The 19,695-nt window shown below is 35.3% G+C and overlaps 1 protein-coding gene across 1 annotated transcript in view; it reads left to right on the top strand.

Moving 5' to 3' along the window:
* The window catches only part of LOC138691192 (glucose dehydrogenase [FAD, quinone]-like), a 61,146-nt gene that overhangs the window by 28,502 nt on the left and 12,949 nt on the right, over positions 1 to 19,695 (top strand). The window contains exons 3-4 of the mRNA XM_069812974.1: positions 7,385 to 7,546; positions 19,093 to 19,466. Coding sequence (XP_069669075.1) covers positions 7,385 to 7,546; positions 19,093 to 19,466 — 536 coding nt within the window. The remainder of the gene's footprint in view (positions 1 to 7,384; positions 7,547 to 19,092; positions 19,467 to 19,695) is intronic.

The following is a 19,695-nucleotide window of genomic DNA, read 5'->3' as shown; positions in this document are numbered from 1 at the left end:
TGGAGATGTTGTGTTAGAAAATGCAATACGAAAATGTGTAGCTTGCTGAACAATATGGAAGTTATTAGAGAACGCGGTAGGCATAACATGTGGTGGACATTAGTATATTTAATCGCCAAATAATTAATGCGGCTACGAAAAGAAAAGCCATCGATGTTGTTAATAGTAAGTCATCAAAAATATGTCATGCTGTTTGTCAACTCTTGCCTATAGAAAACCTGAAAGTGCGTCACATATCTCGAATAAAAGGTCACTTATACAAATCGTGGAGGAAACTTCAACTTATCTACCTAAATCGCAACCCGAAGTTCATGACAGACTAAGTCATTTAAAATTTATTACTAAATGAAGCGAAGATTTAGTTCTTTTCAATAACAAGAAGTCGGGGATTTCTTCGCTATGGAACTATTTAAGGTAAAACCGATAGGTACTAGACTTGAGAAGTTTGCAGATTATTTAGCCTACAAGAAACGTACATCTCCGAAGATGCGATTTTTTTCTCCCACTGCATGGGCAGCCATGACGGCATCGACCTCTTGCACAACAAATGGCTGTGAACCATTTCACAAGTATTTTAATGTCAGTTTTTATAGCAGTCATCCTTCATTGTATAAATTCGTGAATCAACTTTTAGACATACAAACTGAGACTTATATTATTAAACTGGAAAGCACTGAAGGAAGTAACCGAAGTTACAATGTAAAGTCAGCCAAAATGCAAAAGAAACCTATTTTGTAAATTGTGCAGTTTCCGGGTAAGATTAGTAAACCCCTCGTGAATCAGTGTGCAGTATCCGGGTAGGATTAGTGGGTCCCACGAAAAGCGATGTGCAGTTTCCGGATCAAAGTGTGCAGTTTCCACCCGTTTTTCGATTTCGCGTCGGAAGAAATCTGCTGGTTTGGAGTTGAAGATGTTGCCAAGCCAAGTTTGTAAAACACCTTCGTTATCAAAGGAGTTCCCTTGAAGATTATTGGACAGAGAAAGAAAAAGGTGGAAATCTGAGGATGCAAGTTCAGGAGGGATGTATAATATAGCTATTTTCGTCACGTTAGCGGAGTGCGGGCGTGCATTATCATGTTGCAGCAGAGCATGATACAGCCTTCCCGGTCGTTTTTCTTTAATTGTGGGCGAAAATCGTTTGAGTTGTTGGTAGTAAATGAAAGCAATTATGCTTACATTCTCGAAAAACAATTTACAGTAGACGAGCTTTATCCCACCACACGTATAACATCATCTTCTGTGAATGGACACTAAGTTTTGTACGGGATATTGTGTGTTGAAATTACAGAACTATTTTCTTGCAGTGCTTTCTCCGAGGGCATTCTCCCCGTACACGGCATAAATATTTCGAGCTATCTCCGCTGTCTTTGCTCCTCTATTAAATTCAAACAGAAGAGTACCTATGTCGGAAGTATTTTTTTTTTTTTTTCCATAGACACGCCATCTTTTTTAGCCCACAAATAATACAAACTTCCTTAAAAGCCGAAAAATTCAAGGCATATTTACCAGTGGAGAGTGTGATCCCAAAACGCGTGAAGCCTAGGCTGACCAGATTTTTTTTATTATCCAGCATAGGACATCGGCAATTTCAAGAAAAACCACAAATGCTTACCTAGTCACTCTCCATTGAAATGTAGAAAATACATGTAACATGTAGATACAACGATAGAACTTTACACACTAAATTTGTAGAGTACCTTAACTTTTGAATTAAATTAAACGCATGAACACACGTAACTCCTATATATAATTATAGCCACAAAGAATTCAATTTCAGTATTGACGCATGCATGGTAGTCCACATTATATTGTACACACTGAACTCTAACACACACATTTTACAAGTACTTGTCTGAAGAATGTATTTTTTTAAGAATCTGTTCATTCCCATACAGCTTCACGCTAAGTTCTTCACATGAGAAAGGAAAGTTTGTTTTCACTTGTAACAAAGCTTTAACTATTTCAACTTTTATTCTTGACTTTTCATCAGTCCAATTGAGTTCATTGTGGAGAAAAGTCTTTCAACTGATGAATTACTGCCCAGAAGATATGATTAATGACACAATTTTGTGATTTTCAAATGGAATGGATTTTTTTATGTTGAAAAACATCATACCACTTTTCATCTGTTGGTTTGTTACAAAATTCCTCATTTTTTGAGCTAGGGTACTTCAAAATGGACGCTGTGGCAGTTTTAACGCTTTCGCACAACGTGAATGTTAAGATGACCAAAGACAAAAATTGTATGTTCTTCTCAAAGAGTGCAGATATATCATACTGTGCTCGCTGGTTCTTCGGTCTCATACTAAAGACCATTCAGAAATGTGCATGAATCCCATCACGATATTTAAATATTTATGTTTAAAATATTATTGAAACAAAATCAAAGCTTCTGGGGACAAAATTAATTTCTGGGGACAAAACGGGGATATTTGCTCTTCGGGGACAGTAATTGAAAACCGGGGACTGTCCCTGGAAATCGGGGACGTCTGGTCAGCCTAGTTAAGTCCATTTTTTATGAAAGAACTGGGCTAGTTTTTTTATCCATCGGTCTACGGATTGAGCAAGTTTTCAAGTGACATACACAATAACACAAACTTTTAGACAAGGACTGGCGTTGTTTTTGAATAAAAGAAGCTTAAAATATAATGATAGAGATCTGAAAAAAATCATATAGGCTATAGAGTATGTACAAATCATAAAAATGACCAAATGGACTGAGCGAGTTTTGGGACCATACTCTTAAATTATATGGCTAACAAAAACAAATAACAAACGATAAACAATCTCCTAACAAGGCAGTGCTGTGATAACGAATTTACGCATCAACCATTGCCTGCTGAATCACTGCCACTAACCTAATATGATACCGTCTGATAACTTTAAATTGGTATGCACCAGAGCCTTCATTTAAAAGCCGGAGCTATACGTCGGCAACACTGTAATTAACTGTCAAACGGAGTCCTACTATCCAGAACACGTGTTTGTGCTAATGCCGATTTTCAACGTAATTTAATTTTTAATTTACAATATAAGTGTGTGTCGATGGAATTATGTTCGCGGTCGTATCGAACGTTAGTTGTCAATGCATTATAAACTAAGTACGTATTGGCGATAAAAACAAGACAATAAATGAAAATATAGCTGCAGTCTTTAGTAATTTTTACGGTTATTATTAATGACAAAATGATTGACAATTCTTCTAAATATTAAATATTGTATAAACTATATTTTTATAGACTTACTTGTAGTTTGTGGTGTATCAGAATTCTAGCCAAATTATTGGGTCTCGCCTGTTATATCACTAAAGTTACGCCGTTGATTTTCAAGTTCATTGTAAACAGCTGTTCTGTGATCTCATAAATGTTGCAGTTTTGTTGAAGATTCGGAATATCTATTATACGTCAGAACTATCTATAATTTGAAGATGCATACACTCACTTTGCTGGTTTTCAAGGTTTGTTTATTAATATTATTTCTTTTGTAATAAATTAGTTTATAAACATGTTTCGTTTCACTTCGTATTTACAAGGATTTAAAGTTCACCGAGTTTACACTAATTGGCACATACTTAATAGATAATGATGTGTTTCGTTACGTATTATGTTGAAGGTATGTTTCTTCATTTTTTCATAGATGTTTATACTTGCCCTTGGCCTATTTGAAATTATATTTTAGAAAATGTGTAACAAATAATTTAGGATAACAGTATTCTTACGGTGACTGGCGAGGTTCAGACTAAAATTGGCTTTCTGGGCATCTGAAATATTTCTAGAAAAGCACGACAGATAATCACATGAAATTAAAATGTATATGATGTCCTAGACCTTTCACGTTAGAGGCGAAACAACATAAAGCGGCAAAACATTGTCAATTTATTACCCACATGATGGTTAATTGATTGGAATAGGGTACTGCGAAAGTACGTCGTTATTTTATTTATTTTTGGTACGAGTGACATTTCTTTAAGTATTTATTTATTTTCCCTTGTACCATCAATAAAAAACACGTATGCTTTTAATTTTTTTAATTTATAAGTGGTTGTATGCAAGTACTTACGCGGTATTCTGAAACTCAAATAAAATACCATTTCGTATTCCGTAATAAATCACGTAAGATATGTAGATGAAATTATTGGGGATCATCAGTGTGGTTTTAGGCGTAATAGATCGACTATTGATAAGATTTTTTGTATTCGACAGATATTGGAGAAAAAATGGGAATATAAGGGTACAGTACATCAGTTATTCATAGATTTCAAAAAAGCGTACGACTCGGTTAAGAGAGAAATTTTACATAATATTCTTATTGAATTTGGTATTCCCAATAAACTAGTTAGATTAATTAAAATGTGTCTCAGTGAAAATTACAGCAGAGTCCGTATAGACCAGTTTCTATCTGATGCTTTTCCAATTCACTGCGAGCTAAAGCAAGGAAATGCACTATCACCTTTACTTTTTAACTTTGCTCTAGAGTATGCCATTAGGAAAGTCCATGATAACACAGAGGGTTTGGAATTGAATGGGTTACATCAGCTTGTCTATGCGGATTACGTGAATATGTTACGAGAAAATCTACAAACGATTAGGAAAAATATGGAAATTTTACTTGAAGCAAGTAAATAGATAGGTTTTGAAGTAAATCTCGAAAAGACTAAGTATGTGATTATGTCTCGTGACCAGAATATCGTAAGCAATGGGACTATAAAAATTGGAGATTTATCCTTCGAAGAGGTGGAAAAATTCAAATATCTTGGAGCAACAGTAACAAATATAAATGACACTCGGGAGGAAATTAAACGCAGAATAAATATGGGAAATGCCTGTTATTATTCGGTTGAGAAGCTTTTGTCATCTAGTCTGCTGTCAAAAAATCTGAAAGTTAAAATTTAGAAAACAGTTATATTACCGGTTGTTCTTTATGGTTGTGAAATTTGGACTCTCACTTTGAGAGAGGAACAGAGATTAAATGTGTTTGAGAATAAGGTTCTTAGGAAAATATTTGGGGCTAAGAGGGATGAAGTTACAGGAGAATGGAGAAAGTTACACAACGCAGAGCTGCACGCATTGTATTCTTGACCTGACATAATTAGGAACATTAAATCCAGACGTTTAAGATGGGCAGGGCATGTAGCACGTATGGGCGAATCCAGAAATGCATACAGAGTGTTAGTTGGGAGACCGGCGGGAAAAAGACCTTTGGTGAGGCCGAGACGTAGATGGGAAGATAATATTAAAATGGATTTGAGGGAGGTGGGATATGATGGTAGAGACTGGATTAATCTTGCTCAGGATAGGGATCAAGGCGGGCTTATGTGAGGGCGGCAATGAACCTCTGGGTTACTTCAAAGCCAGTAAGTAAGTAAGTAATAAATTACGTACATCAGTACACTGAATCTTGATCATATGCACTTAGTTTTGAATCAATTAATGTCGAAAATGTACATGTGACAACAAAATCAAAACACTAAAACGTCAAACATCATGCCTTTATTTCGCCTCCGCTCGCCTCCACTCAGGGTTGCCAAACCTACCCATGCTCCGGCTTGTAACTGAAGATGGCTCTGGTATTCACTGTTAGTGATTGTGAATTACGAGTATATCATGGACAGAGAAGCACTGATCAGTGTAACAGATACAGATGATTAATCGCGTGCAGATTGGTATTCTACAGTTTCCCTCCCTTAACCTTAATTCCCCAATGCTACATTTAATAATAACGACAGACAGTGGTTCCTTCGTCTAAAACAGGGCTGGAGATTCTGAGAAATGAGCGCTGTGTGCTTTAAAGAGCGCGTCTTGCGAGCGTCTGACGTATGCATACTGTACGTCATTCAGTGTCAGTGCAGTGTTGACTCTGCAGTATGATGGCGAACTTTGAAGACGGAGCTTCCGGTCATACACTAAAGCGTCCCGCTACTCCCAATGCGTTTAATGTATCATGGGAGAAGGAGTTCTTTTTGGTAGAGAACAGTGGATTAGCAAAGTGTTTAATTTGTCATAAAACACTCCAACTGATTAAGACGTTCAATATCCAACGACATTATTCTTTACAACATGTACTGAATATGACAAATATGTTGGTAATGAACGCCATAAATTAATACAACTTAAAGAAAATGTTTCTCAGATACATTATATTAGAGTATCTATTTGATATTTACAATGCATTATAAGTTATTGAATATATAATTTTAAATTATACAAGTATTATGATATATCATAGTATAGTATATTACAGTTCATGATATATCATATTATATAGCATGAACTGTAATATACTATACTATGATATATCATAATATTTGTATAATTTAAAATTATATATTACTAAATGTACTATAATAACTTATAATGCAATATAAATATCGAATAAATACTCTAATATAATGTACCTGAGAAACATTTTCTTTAAGTTGTATTAATTTATGGTCATATCATATCACATTATATCGTATCATATATCATATCATATATTATATTATATTATGTTATGTTGTATTATATTATATTATATTATATTATATTATATTATATTATATTATATTATATTACATTACATTTTTTTTTTATTTTAGTTGGTTATTTAACGACGCTATATCAACTACTAGGTTATTTAGCGTCGATGATATTGGTGATAGCGAGATGATATTTGACGAGATGAGGCCGAGGATTCGCCAAAGATTACCTTGCATTCACATTACGGCTAGGGAAAACCCAACCAGGTAATCAGCCCAAGCGGGGATCGAACCCGCGCCCGAACGCAACTTCAGACCGGCAGGCAAGCGCCTTAACCGACTGAGCCACGCCGGTGGCTATATTATATTATATTATATTATATTATATTATATTATATTATATTATATTATATTATATTATATTATCAACGAAGGTAATTTCATCAAGCGATGTTTAATTATATTGGCAGATGAACTCTGTCCACAGCAAGTAGGGGAAGTGGAAGCCATACGCCTGTCTCGTAGAATCGTGGTGAGGAGGTTGCAGTATGTGCGTATGGGTTATGTAAATAAGCCTAATGATTTGTGTGTGTGCATAAAGCGAAGTTTATTTCATTAAATTAATAAGAATGATATAAATTCTGTACTGTACAATGGATTGATGTAATATCCTTATAAAGTATTATGTACTGACAGACTGAATGATTAGAACAATCGTGGCTCTTGTTACATTAATGCAGGGAAGGTAGCTGTAATGCGAGTCCGCCACTGCGTGAGCGTTCTGCTCTGGCTTGGAATTGAAGTGCCTTGCAGAGCGAGAGCAGCTCTGGCCGACTAAATGGAGCCACTCTCATGCCCGGCCCTGGTCTAAAAACTGAAATTGAATTGTGAATGAGCAATGACTCGACTTTTAATTGTGTGCAACAGGTCCAAACGAGCCCACACTTACGTCGGTGCCCTCCTTGTCAACAAGCGCTATTGGAACTTCATTGGACTGGCGGTACAAGACGGAACCATCTTCCCTCGCGTGCCTGTCTTCAAATGGCGTATGTAACTGGCCTCGTGGCAAGATGGTGTCAGGATCATCAGGTAGGCCTATAGTACTTTTCTTTGTCCTTTGTCCGTATTATAATAGAAGGCCGGAAAACAGTGAGAATTTCGTTGCATAATACTGTAGTACATTATGCAACGAGCCTATAATGGTAGTAATTAAGACGCAAGTAGGATCGTTTATGAAACGAGCGCAAGCGAGTTTCATAATTTTCATACGAGCGTCTTAATTACCATTATAGGCAAGTTTCATACGACTTTTTATGCTCGACTATATTTCTAACTTGAAAGTATTGAAAATTAGGTCTTTTTATGATTATGTGCGAACTGACCTGAATTGTGAGATGTGCGCAGACGCTAAAGTATTGATTTTTTTCGAGGCCGAATGTCATTGACCTTGGCACAGAATAAGAATGAACATTAGTGTCATATAACCTGGAAATTGATTTAGAATTGAAAAACGAGATGACAAATTGAATTTATTTGAATATTATTTACAATTAAAGCTAATTATTATAGTAACAGAACATAACCTTCTGCGACAGTATTGGATTTCCAGCCTCCGTGACTTTTCGCTAATTGTCTGTCGATTGCATATCCGAGAATAATCGATATAACGGTACAAAGCTGACTTGTGATTGGCTGAAGACCTGTACTTTAATGAGTACGTGTACTTTAATGACATGCATTAAAGGACTGCTACCAGGTGTATAATTACTACATTTCGGCATGGTCGAGCATAAACTTAGTTATGCACGCTTCTAATAACTGTTGCTATGTCAACATTTAAACTCCCTTGTTTAAGGGGTTAGGTATGGCTTACAGCAGTAAAATGTTTGGAAATATGCAACATTTTTTTCCTCCATTACTGTATCTTGTACAATAATGAAAACTGGTATGTGTAAAACACTATCCTTCTGTTATATGAAAAAAAAATAGTACATTATGCAACGAGCCTATAATGGTAGTAATTAAGACGCGAGTATGTTTATGAAACGAGCGCAAGCGAGTTTCATAATTTTCATATGACCTTGTGCAATACCTCGTAAATAATGAGATGTGCGCAGACGCGAAAGTATTGATTTTTTCCGAGAAACGAATGTCATTGACCTTGATATAATCTAGAGAGTAAATAAACATTAACCTTGATATAACCTTGAAATTGGTTTAGACATTGAAAACCGAGACGACAAATTGAATTTATTTGAATATTATTTACAATTAACGCTAATTATTATAGTAAAAGAACATAACCTTCTGCGACAGTGTTGGATTTCCAGCTTCCGTGACGTTTCGTTAGTTGTCTTTCGATTGCATATCCGAGAATAATCGATACTTGCGCTTTCATATTGCTACAATGGTGCTTTCTGATTGGTGGAAGACCTGAACTTTAATGAATAGGTGTACTTTAATGAGGTCCATTAAAGGGCTGCTACCAGGTGTATAATTACTACATTTCGGCATATATATATATTTTTTTTTCAAAATTCAAAATGATGACAGTTTACTGCGCAATGATGTAGCGTTTCTCTCATAACTCATAAACTTGTTAACTTTTTCATGTTCTCTCTCTTTTATATATATTCTGAAACTCATGTTTACAACATGATGCTCTTTCAACTACATTCCTTAATAAATATTTTTTTTTATTTCGTGTTAGAAGAAAGTACTGATATTTGATCATTATTTTTTCAAATGATTTTTATCAGACAATCTATCAAAGGTAGAGAAGTGATCTTGCATCATATTGTAGATACGACATACATAAATTGTTGTTTATTGTTATTGTTAGTAAAATGACATGTACAAAAATACAATCTTAGTTCTTCCCTGAAGGAGTAAAAACTCGTGCTCAGGGAGATATCTAAACACAAATAAAGATAATTATTTGCCACAAACTGGGTCAAGAAAAAAAAATTATAGGAATAAATTTAATTTAAAAATACAATTTCAATTTTAACAATTTAAGTCATACAAATACATATACATATTAAATCAATATATATTCTTTAAAAATTAAATTCCTAACGCTATTTTTGAAATTTCTGATACTAAAATTTTCCAAATTTCGGTATTTATGAATTATATTATTGTAAAAACATAAAACCTTTCATCACATAATGTTTGATAGTTTTTGAGTTAAGTGGGAAACGCATCATCACTGCATAGTGAACTGAATTTAAAAAAAATGTAAATAATTGTTTAAATAGTAAAAATATTCTTTTCATATAGCAGTAGGACAGTGTTTTACACATACTAATTTTCATTATTGTACAGGATACAGTAATGGAGGAAAAACTATTGAATATTTCCAAAATTTTACTGCTGTAAGTGAACCTAACCTCTTAAATCTACCACGGTCTAACAACAGCCAATTGAATGATTATTTATTAATTTTATTATTATTATTATTATTATTATTATTATTATTATTATTATTATTATTATTATTATTATTATTATTATTTATCTTATGGGGCAGTAGCGGCTCGCCGTAAAAAAATAGGTTAAGTGCTGTTCGCATACACAAATGCATAAACAGTTTCACCAATATAATGAGTAGGCCTACTATCCGTAAACTGCGTGCCATTTTAATAGTTCTAGAACACATGCAAACAGGAAAATTAATTTATTTCTGCACTCAGTCAATTTCTTGCATACCAAGTTAATCCTCCTATATTTTAAAGCAGCAAACCTGTCGATGATGTTTTCATAAAATGTCTAAGTTTAACTCAGGGTGGATAGTATATCTCTATGCAAAGCTATGGGCTAATGATGAAAGTCTCTCCTGTGATGTAGCATTCCGAGTGAAATTTTCGATCTCTTCAAACAGAAAAGTTTCTTTCATCGAAAGATTTTTTTTAAGCTATTTTATACAAAACATCTTCTTTATCCTCATATTTAAGTCTACAAAATGGCATTTCTAATAAATTACAAACCGTGTCATTTTCGGGATACATATTTCACACCCATTTATCAATATTTTCTATGTATTGGTACCTAAGTATTTGTATAATAACATTACAGTGATTAAACATATAATATACACTATGATGTAGGATTAATATACTATATACACTTATCACTGATATATATATATACATATATATATGTATATATATATATATATATATATATATATATATATATATATATATATTCTAAATACATTAACTACTAAGCTAATATATACGTACACAGTATTAAACTACATGTCTACATGTCCGCGCGCCAATTTTGTTCTTGTATTTGAAAGTTTAACGCGCGTATTTACTTTCAAATACAAAACTGGCAAGCTCATGAGCTCATGAGAAGAAATAATACACCCTTCGGAAAAGAACTTTTAAACTTTACGAATGTACGTATGTGGGATGTATTTCTGATAAAATAACATAGAGTCAGCTAATTTACCGTTGCAGGGGTGGCTGCTTGGACAAGGAATGAGGATAGTATTCTCGAGTCAGGTAGTACATACTCCAAAATTTCAAAGCCCTTAAACAATAGCCTCCGGCCTTGGAGACTAGCTTCTAGAGCTGAGACGAGATGTTATGGCACCAACCTGCGCTAAGTTTTAAATTCCCGGCCAGCAGGGTAGAGGAGTGGGGGTTGTTTGGGTTACGGTTCTCAAGCTCAAAGCGGCAAGCACATGCGTTTCGTCTCTTTCCAAAAACATTCGTCTTATCTTAGTGTCACCACTTTCCTACTCAAGAGTCCGAAGGCACCTAATGAAATTACGCCCGCTATTCCATCTTTATATTCTTATTCTCCGTCCGAATCAGACGACTGATTTGTGCTGAAATCAGATGTCCCTAAGTTTATGGAAATGTTCTCCAAAATACTGTCCATCGCGTGCTCACTTTCAATGTAATTGTTCTCTACTTTATTCACATAATCATGCACTGATATCCATTTTTGGAAGAAGCGATTGCAGAGTCGGCCTCTGCTTATGGGTAGCGGAGAAATTATAGATGATTCTTCTTATGACTTCCTCATCAAAACTGTCTACAGCTGCAACAATCTTCTTCTTCGGCTGTGATTTTTTTCGGACTGGAGAAAGAATCTGCTGTTCCTGCCTCAATATTTTCCCCTTCTTTCCTGATTCTTGCCAAGGTTCGCTTTGAAATACCAGTGGCAGCCAGTACTCTTGCACACACGCTTTTCAATGGAATTGGTATTCCGTTTACAACCTCTTCTGACATGAATTTCCATACATTGTATGCTATTTCATGTCCTTGACTATGAACTACTCTATGATTTCACACCTTAGACAATGCCATAATGAGGGCGCTCAGAAGGACAATGTTTTCAGTATTAGCAATAGCGGTAGTAGCAGAACGATATGAACACTCGGAATGCTAGTAACCAACTAACCCAACACCCCTCCAGTTTACTGTGAGGGCGAGTCCAACCAAACGAACTAAAATGCGTCCCTTGCGCCGGTGCCATAACTTCTCGTCCGGGCTCTACCCTTCCCTACCGTTAGATCTGCAAACTGGTTACTCCACCTACAAGTCTTGAGAGTTCTCCGTAACTGAAAAAGTCAGAAACGCACTTCACTCATACAATCTTTCTTTAGTGCGTGACGTCACGTTACCATGGCAACCAAGTGCTGTATGAGAATGGAAGCCCAAATAATTTCACCTCTATAGTATTGTAAGTTCCAATAGACACAGCTCGGCGCTCGTAACAGTTGACATTATTCTATTCAGCGGACGGTTACAGGTACTATTAATACAACTAAACACTATTGATAACGACTGAAGATAAAACTTTTTTTTATTTTAGAATGTGGTACCGGTAATAACTAGAATTAATTATTAATACGAGATAAAATTGTGTTTTACGCATAAATAGGTGAAGTCGCACTGCACCTACTTCACCTAAATAACCGCCCCTGTTATGGGGGTATGGTAAGGTTTAAGCCATAGTCGCATTTGTTGCATTTTGCTCCTCGACTTCTAAAAATGCTACAAACTTTAAATGTAAAAGTGCAAAAATGCGACAACCACATTGGACTTCAGAAACAAAAATGGTAACGGAGAAAATGAAATCAGAGATGTGTATGAACTAATCTGAATTTAAATGAAATGCTAATGAAATGGGCAGTGTTAAAAAAGGTAATGAGCAATAGATGTTCAGAAATAGATTTCAAAGAGTTGGTGCAATTCTTGTAATTAAGTAAATAATTTCTTCTTACTGATTTATACAATTCAACCCCTTACTGTAAATTCTGAGCTAGAATTTAGTTGCATGACTCTTGTAAAAACTGTAATTAGAAACCGCATTTCAGTAAAAAGAGTTAGCGCTCTAACAATAACTTTTGAAGGACCTACTCGTAAAGAATTTCAATGTTCAGAGTGGCCATAAAATAACGTATTTTAATGTGATGTAAATTCAGCAGTAATTTATTCTAAACATACTTAAGTCTAATGATTTACTTACATAAGTATATCTAGACTGTGGTCAGATGGATTTTAAAAAGAAATAAAACTCCAAGAAAAAAATTACATAACGTTTTTTTTTTTCTGCAGACTTTGTTAATTGTTTCTTTCTGTTGAATTATTTATAATATTGCACAAGTTTTTCGCAATTTTCAGAAATATAATGTTTCGTTTGTGCATGTTTGCGACAATTATTTGTTTTCTATCTTAAACCCTGACCAGCATAGCATTTATGGATCCAGTGGAAGAATTGCTTCCCTTTTAATAGGCCTATTTAAAGGAAAGATCTTCATGTTTAAACTAAATTTGAACACGCGGGTAATGAGATATTAGTTTCTGACTACCTGCTTGTGACTGAGGCCCAGTTTCACCAACCATTGTTAAATATTTAACATGTCGTTAAGGCAGCTTAACAGTAAACTTAACGGAAGTGATTTTTCATCAACTGTTGTTACTGCTAACATCGTGTTAAACCCACTGTTAAATTAACAAAGCACACTCCAGCAGTTAAATCCTTAACGTCTTGTTACAGCGTGAATCATGACTGCCAGAGAACATAATGATACACCCAGCATTATTATATCGAGATAAATTTGCAGTGAAAACAATTAGCTGCAGTCACTACTTCAGCATTTATAATTATTCAGAATAGATATGTTCATAAATACTAAAATCATTCATATTAATATTAGCGCTGCATCCACAGTAAAGAGAAGATATGTGCTTATTAACGTAAGCATTTCTGTGATTATTATTTCGTATTAATACTCAGATATAATTGCAGATTTTCAAAACGTTATTTCTTTATTTCACTAATGTAACAGTTCACAATGTAATTATGACCAATGACGTGTGAAGATATGTTAGATATATAACATATTATGAAAATAATGTTAACGCTTACCATTGTAGTATTCAGCATCACATTTTCATTTTCTATTGGTTTTATTTCATTTTGGATAATTGAAAGAATCTTCGTACAAATATCAACTTTGAGAGTGAAAGTACCACCGCCAGTTTTCAAATATTCCACTGTATCTTGTGCATGACCCATCTTAGCATTTCTTTTAATATTTTCATAACATTGATTTGTTTCATAATTCGCGTTTTCACATCCAAATGAAGACTGAAAATATTTTGTTAAAGAAACCCATGCTTGTTCCTTTTCCCTAATGAAAGTTCTATCACCATGTTTGAGTTCAATTACATTAATTGCTAGATCTACTAAAATAATTATATTTCTCATACGAGGTAAAATTACTGCTCCTTATATTTTCTTTTTCTCGATTTCCGTTGTAATTATGTTAGTCTCCAATACTTCCATAATGTAAAAAATACAATTTTCCGCTAAAACAAATGACTACATCAACTAAAGGCATATTCAGTAAACTTTCATACAATGACTGATTCTTTGATTCCTGTTACATTACTCTTAACATCATATTGTTACTAACCAAAGTATCTCAAATGGTTGGTGAAACACTATTACACTAACAGGATGTTTAAATTTTAACAACACGTTAGTTAACATGCTGTTAGCGTTATTTTAACGAAGTTTTGTGAAACTGGGCCAATCGGTTGCTGGAAGAAAAAGGGAGACAGAGAGATGCAGAAGCATAATGCTTTCCTTCTCTTTAAACCCCTCACGGTACGTAGCTTGAGAGTAGCTTCGAGTCTATTTCTGACGTTTCTCCACTGTACTCATATTGACGACATCAGCAAGCAGCATAAGATACCGCACTGTTCACAATGCGATACAGTACTTTGTAGCGTTTCAGAAATTAAATTACTACGATATTGTTAGTAGTCATATATGTTAATATTACAACTATAAAATACAACATTACTTCGGAATATGTATGATAAGACTTTCTTGTGTTAAATTCTAACGTACCTTGTTTATATGTTTCGACCTATTTATGGGTCATCCTCAGAACTGGTCGTTGTTGGTCTTGGCGCCTCTTGTTTTGTTTCCTGTGAGGGTGTGTTCGTGTGGTATAATGTAGAGTCAAAGAGAGTGTGTTCTGAAATACAACTCATTTACAGAACACACACACTCTTTGACTCTATTGAATTATTGAAATGACTTTATTCATATTTATCTCAGATATTTTAACTCTAAAATATCACGTTTAGGCACCTGAAGTAGATTTTTAAGTGTTCATATAGGCTCTAAAATACTATTTTCAGTCATTTTATGAGCACATCAATAGAGAACAGCAATGATAGAATTAAGATGTAGATAACTATCTTATATACCTATATTTATTTATTTATGTATTTATTTATTTATCTATCTATTTATTTATTTATTTACTTAAACCAATAGCGGGTACTTGAATAACAAAATCATTGTCCCACGTATGCAAATTTTATTTCATTATAGGTACCTCAAAAGGGGACAACAGTGTTAGAATTAAAATACATACAACTAAAATTACATACCTAAATTTAATTATATAAATTTTATTTCATGTCTATTAGGTATTTTAGAAGAGGACAGCAATCTTTGAATTAAAATCGAAGGCAAGGGATTCGTAGAAGTAACTTTAAAGAAAAACTTTTAAAATTAGTCTGTATTGTAAGGGATAAGGTAAGACTATTAGCAGAACATTACTTCTACTTATTCCGACTGTTTGTCATCGGGGAGAGGGGCGGGAGAATGCTACTAATTGCAACGTCACGCTCTGGCCCTGTATCTTCCACGTGCTTTACTAGAGACGTCAGAAGTTATTTCTCCGCGATGGCTGTAATGGGTACGAAATGAGTTTTACTGGTGTGCTCTATGAGGAAAAGCGTTATTTTATATGCCGTAAATCTGTGATAGGACCTACCAGCATTCAGATTTGTCTGGAATGAAGCCATTCCAAGGATTTTAATGCCCTTTAAAATTATTTACAATCTATAGGCCGAGTTTGAACCCGTAAACCTCGGATCCCGCATAGGCTATAAGAAAGTAAAAAGGTTCCTATATCAATTACTATTACATTCCTAATCTGACGAAGTTGAATCCATTTCCGAGGTATGAATACCTACTATAACTTATTCTGAGATATGAATAACTATCGACTACCGAGGACCATTAAAAATGAATAACCTATTTTTAGTTGCTTATTTTACGAGGCTTTATCAAATGCTATGGTTATCTAGCGTCTGAGTGAGATAAAGGTGATAATCAGGCTTAGGATCCGAGACAACTTAAGAATGAAGTGAAGTTACAGTGCAACGGAGTATAGATGGAGTGAGGTGGTGCGTTGAGTTTTGTTTACCTGTGTGTTAGTGTACAATCCGGTTCGTGATCAGAGGTACAGTATTCTTTCGTCTCTCCTTACGAAACAAACTCAGGCCGTCACAATTCATTTTCAATTCATAGTGAACAGTTTCTTAGAACTAGTTGCTAGTCTGTATAGTAGTTACAAAAAAACCGGACCTATTCTTGTAGCTGATTTCAGAGCCTTCTTCACTCCAGAGCACAATAGACTGGTAACTAAGAGTTTCGTGGTTCGAATCCTGCCTGGGAAGGAAACTTTTTTTTTTGTTCCTTATTCAAATTTATTCCCAATATTTTTCGATTGCAGCAATATTTTACTAATTAATTAACTTATTATTCCCAGAACATGAATTTTACCAGCAATCGAAAAGTATTCGGAATAAATTTGAATAAGGAACAAAAAAAAGTTTCCTTCCCAAGCAAGATTCGAACCACGAAAGTCTTAGTTACCAGTCTATCGTGCTCTGGAGTGAACAAGTCTCTGAAATCACCTATAAGGGTCGGTCCGGTATTTTTCCACTGCTATACATGGTTGTTCATTGTAACCCTAACGACTTAAACGTCGCCGAAGGACATGAAAACTTGTGAAGTATGTATCCTACTTCTTTTTCCACCGTTACTAGATTGTACAATTAACAGCAAAAAATAACGAAGCACATTGACGTCGTTTACATGCACAGTATGTCTGTCTACTATGTTCAACGAACTCTATAGTCAAATTTTGCGTACATTGGTTGCTAAAGTGTCCCCGATCCTAAGCCTGGTGATAAAGCTAGCGAGATGAGTTCAGGGTCAGCGCCGAAAGTTACTCAGTATTTGCTCTTAATAGGTTGAGAAAAAATCCCGGAAAAACCTCAACCAGCTAACTTCTTCCAACCAGGATTTCAACCTGGGCCCGCTAGTTTCACGGTCAGACGTCCTATTCGTTATTCCATAGCGGTGGACTGATTAGCATATTCACTAAATCTCGTGTACTACTCACTATTTACTGGCTTTTAAGGAACCCGGAGGTTCATTGCCGCCCTCACATAAGCACGCCATTGGTCCCTATCCTGAGCACAATTAATCCAGTCTCTATCATCATATCCCACCTCACTCAAATCCATTTTAATATTATCTTCCCATCTACATCTCGGCCTCCCCGAAGGTCTTTATCCCTCCGGCCTCCCAACTAACATTCAATATGCATTTCTGGATTCGCCCATAGGTGCTACATGCCCCGCCCATGTCAAATGTCTGGAATTAATGTTCCTAATTATGTCAGGTGAAGAATACAATGCGTGCAGTTCTGTGTTGTGTAACTTTCTCCATTCTCCTGTAACTTCATCCCTCTTAGCCCCAAATATTTTCCTAAGTACCTTATTCTCAAACACCCTTAACCTATGTTAATCTCTCAAAGTGAGAGTCCAAGTTTCACAACCATAAAAACAACCGGTAATATAATCTGTTTTATAAATTCTAACTTTCAGATTTTTTGACAGCAGACTGGATGATAAAAGCTTCTCAATCGAATAATAACAGGCATTTCCCATATTTATTCTGTGTTTAATTTCCTCCCAAGTATCATAAATATTTGTTACTCTTGCTCCAAGATATTTGAATTTTTCCACCTCTTCAAAGGACAAATTTCCTATTTTTATATATTCTTGTCACGAGACATAATCATATACTTTCTCTTTTCGGAATTTACTTCCAAACCTATCTCTTTACTTGCTTCAAGTAAAATTCCCGTATTTTCCCTAATCGTTTGTGGATTTTCTCCTAATATATTCACGTCATCCGCATAGACAAGCAGCTGATGTAACCCGTTCAATTCCAAACCCTCTCTGTTATCCTGGACTGTCCTAATGGCATAGGCTACTCTAGAGCAAAGTTAAAAAGTAAAGGTGATAGTGCATCTCCCTGCTTTGGTCCACAGTGAATTGGAAACGTATATGACAGAAACTGACCTATACGGACCCTGCTGTACGTTTCACTTAGACACATTTTAATTGATCAAACTAGTTTCTTGGGAATACCAAATTCAATAAGAATATCATATAGAACTTGTCTTTTAACCGAGTCATATGCCTTTTTGAAATCTATGTATGAATAACTGATCTACTGTACCCTTATAGTCCCATTTTTTCTCCATTCGTTTGTGGATTTTCTCCTAACATACTCACGTCATCCGCATAGACAAGGAGCTGATGTACCCCGTTCAATTCCAAACCCTCTCTGTTATCCTGGACTTTCCTAATGGCATATTCTAGAGCGAAGTTAAAAAGTAAAGGTGATAGTGCATCTCCTTGCTTTAGCCCACAGTGAATTGGAAACGCATCTGACAGAAACTGACCTATACGAACTCTGCTGTACGTTTCACTGAGACAAATTTTAATTAATCGAACTACTTTCTTGGGAATACCAAATTCAATAAGAATATCATATAATACTTCCCTCTTAACAGAGTCATATGCCTTTTTGAAATCCATGAATAACTGACGTACTGTATCCCTATAGTCCCATTTTTTCTCCATTATCTGTCGAATACAAAATATCTGATCAATATTTGATCTATTGCGCCTAAAACCACACTGATGATCGCCAATAATTTCATCTACATAAGGAGTTAATCATCTCAAAAGAATATTGGACAGGATTTTGTATGTCGTCAACAAAAGTGATATTCCTCGAAAGTTGCTACAGTTAGTCTTGTCCCCCTTCTTAAAGATAGGTATGATCTCGTGTACAGAGAGGAGAAAATATTTGAACCAATAGAAACTGTCGACATACTATGTCATTCTACATAGATATAAATGATTGCATAGTAGGGAATTAAATTTCGATCGAAGTGACGAAGTGTGGAACTACATTGCATCGTAATATGTGTTCAGGCATGGAAGGAAGCATGTACACGCGTCCTCACCCATCTATTCTCGACCAGTGGGGAGCAAATAACACAGGATGGAGTTACAACGAAACCCTTCCCTACTTTATCAAGTCAGAGAACAACCTAAATCCAGAGCTGGTGGAGAAAAGCTACCACGGCTTCGACGGACCTCTAACAGTGCAGCAGTATCCTTCGCGTCCAGCAATGGCCGACAATGTGGTGCAAGCAGGAGTGCAGATGGGGTACAGGAACGGTGATCTCAACGGTCAAAATCAGACAGGAGTGGCGGTCGCCCAGATGATGGTGTATCAGGGTATGAGAGCAAGTACAGCCAGAATGTATCTCCGGCCATACACCGGCACGAGAGAGAATCTCAAGGTAAGCTCATGTCATTCTAAAAGCCGTTGTTCAACTTGCAAGTATACCATTGCTTCCGAAACAGCAAATAAGTAAATAATCATCAAGATTGGTCACGCAACTAATCTAATAGAAGTCCAAATTTAATTAAGTACAGAAAAATTAATTAAAATTACAAATACACGCAATAAACCATATCCCCCCAACTTTAATAGTACACCTGCCAAAATTATTGAACCTGAAACCGGAG

The sequence above is a fragment of the Periplaneta americana genome, chromosome 16 (assembly GCF_040183065.1).
Source record: "Periplaneta americana isolate PAMFEO1 chromosome 16, P.americana_PAMFEO1_priV1, whole genome shotgun sequence".
Taxonomy (NCBI): Eukaryota; Metazoa; Arthropoda; class Insecta; order Blattodea; family Blattidae; genus Periplaneta; species Periplaneta americana.
This window is presented reverse-complemented; position numbering and strand designations above follow the sequence as displayed.